Here is a 2,500-nt window from a genome sequence, read left to right as displayed (position 1 = left end):
CCACGCTAGCCAATCAGAGCACGGGAAGGGGACAGGGTTTGTGACACACAGTTGTTTACCTCAGATGGGCGTCCCAGAGAGGCGTCCGTCACACAGCTGAGGCTATGGCTGCCAGCAGGCCTTGATCAAGACGACATCACAACCATGAGCAACCAACCCACCTCACCATGAACATGTTACTGTTTCTATATTTCTGTTCAAACTAGATAACTATGTAAATATGGGGGAGATATTGTCCTGGTGGGGGGGAGGGGGGGTTGATGGGGCTCTGGGACAAGTTTGTCTCGAGTTACAAGTTTGCCCGTTTCTGAATATACCCTTTAGATACCGCCAACCAAACATCCCGCTCTCTGAACGCCACGGGATGTTAAAACAGAAATGAACCTTTTCTCGGGTTCTCCGTCTCTGAGGAGAAGCCCAGCGACACACTCAACGTCGCAAAAAGAAACCGCATCACTAACAACGTAACGACGACATTGGACGGAGACGACTGACGACCTTAAGAAACGAGTCGAGATTCTAATTTCGTTACAAAACACACTCTACTTTAGGTAGTTACCCCAGGGAGCCTGTAGGGGTCAGTGTGTTCCTGTGTCTCTCCTCGTCTTTAATCTAGGGGTTTGACCTAAACTGAGCCATAACACCTCTCATAACATATCTCAAGATCTTGAAATATTGAGCACACTCATCTCGTACGGTGTTATGGCCAGTATGTAATATCAATAGACTTCCCTACCCCTAACCATCTCCCCTAACCCTGCCACCCCCCCTCCCCCGCCTGGACATTGCTGTGTTAATTGTTCCCTGTGCCTGTTCGTTAACTCTGCGTTCTATGTGGTCATGTCATCTGTTGCTTGTTGTTTCTGTGTTTTCTATTTTTCCCATATTGTCAGCGTCTTTGAGCCCCAGAAAAACGCTATATAAATACAATGAATTATTATTATTATTATATCACACAGGCTAGCCGGCTAGCGGGTGTGGAGGCTAACCGCCTAGCGGGCGTGGAGGCGGTCTTACCGAGGCAGATCTGTCTGAGGTCCAGGGTCTTACAGCTGCCATTGCTGGACTGGGACAGGTCCTTGTCTGACGAGGTGGACGGGTCCGAGCCCGTGCCAAACAGGACCAGGGTGAACTGGGTCAGAGTGCCTAGGGGGACGGAGGAGGAGGAGGGAGGGAGAGAGAGAGAGAAAGTTAGACACAAATCAGCGAAGTAGAAGCGTAGCCTACGCAGCATGGCTTTGGCTCTCTTCAGGGGTGGTTCTGTAATTGCAGCCTCTCTCCCTCATCTTGTTTTAGATTCTTGGATTTCCTGGAGGGGGACGACGGAAAATGATTCCTAGAAGTAACCGTGAATGTACGGACAGAACTTTATGTTTCTCCATGTTTCTCTGCGGACCCGTTATTTAACCGAGTCTTTGGCACGGGGGGCCGCGCTCTTAAATCACTGGACTGAGAGGGGAGAGCGGGGGATACGTAAAAGAGAGGAGAGGGGAGTCAGAGAGAGAGCGAGAGAGACACATATACACAGAGAGAGAGAGAGAGACACATACACAGAGAGAGCGAGAGAGACACATACACAGAGAGAGAGAGAGAGAGACACACACACACACACACAGAGAGAGAGACACACAGAGAGAGAGAGAGAGAGAATGAGAAAGAGAGGTAAAAGACAGAACGAGAGAAATAAAGAGAAGAAGCGTGACCAGGCGGGGAGGCCTTGGCATTTCTCTGAGGCTGGGTTAGCCTGGGTTAGTCTGGGTTAGCCTGGGTTAGACTGGGTTAGTCTGGGTTAGTCTGGGTTAGCCTGGGTTAGCCTGGGTTAGTCTGGGTTAGTCTAGGTTAGTCTGAGTTAGTCTGGGTTAGGCTGAGTTAGTCTGGGCTAGTCTGGGTTAGCCTGGGTTAGTCTGAGTTAGTCTGAGTTAGTCTGGGTTAGTCGGTTAGTCTGGGTTAGTCTGGGTTAGCCTGGGTCAGCCTGGGTTAGGACTGGGTTAGTCTAGGTTAGTCTGAGTTAGTCTGGGTTAGTCTAGGTTAGTCTGAGTTAAAATGGGTTAGGCTGGGTTAGCCTGAGTTAGTCTGGGTTAGTCTGGGTTAGCCTGGGTTAGCCTGGTTTAGCCTGGGTTAGTCTGGGTTAGTCTGGGTTAGGCTGGTATAGGCTGGATTAGTCTGAGTTAGCTGGGTTATCCTGGGCAAGCGCAGGGCCCCACTCCCCTGACCTGATTTCCTCCCGGTGGTTTAATGAGGCTGATTTAGGAGCGGGGGTGTAGAGACACAGAGAGCCACTGAGAGGCAGAGAGACAGAGAGAGACACAGAGAGACACATAGACACACAGAGAGAGACAGAGAGAGACAGAGAGAGACACAGAGAGACACAGAGAGACACAGAGAGACAGAGAGAGACAGAGAGAGACAGAGAGAGACACAGAGAGCCATAGAGAGCCACAGAGAGACACAGAGAGACACAGAAAGACACAGAAAGACACAGAGAGACACAGAGAGACAC

The 2,500-nt window shown here is 50.3% G+C and overlaps 1 protein-coding gene across 2 annotated transcripts in view; it reads right to left on the bottom strand.

Moving 5' to 3' along the window:
- Nucleotides 1-2,500, bottom strand: part of furina (furin (paired basic amino acid cleaving enzyme) a) — a 118,027-nt gene that overhangs the window by 5,577 nt on the left and 109,950 nt on the right. For both annotated transcript variants that reach the window (XM_080541339.1, XM_080541338.1), the window contains exon 15: nucleotides 1,018-1,146. In XM_080541339.1, the coding sequence (XP_080397465.1) occupies nucleotides 1,018-1,146 (129 nt within the window). The remainder of the gene's footprint in view (nucleotides 1-1,017; nucleotides 1,147-2,500) is intronic.

The sequence above is a fragment of the Nansenia antarctica genome (assembly GCF_963989245.1).
Source record: "Nansenia antarctica genome assembly, chromosome: 1".
Classification (NCBI taxonomy): Eukaryota; Metazoa; Chordata; class Actinopteri; order Argentiniformes; family Microstomatidae; genus Nansenia; species Nansenia antarctica.
The sequence above is the reverse complement of the archived record's forward strand: the minus strand, read 5'-3'. Positions and strand labels throughout refer to the sequence as shown.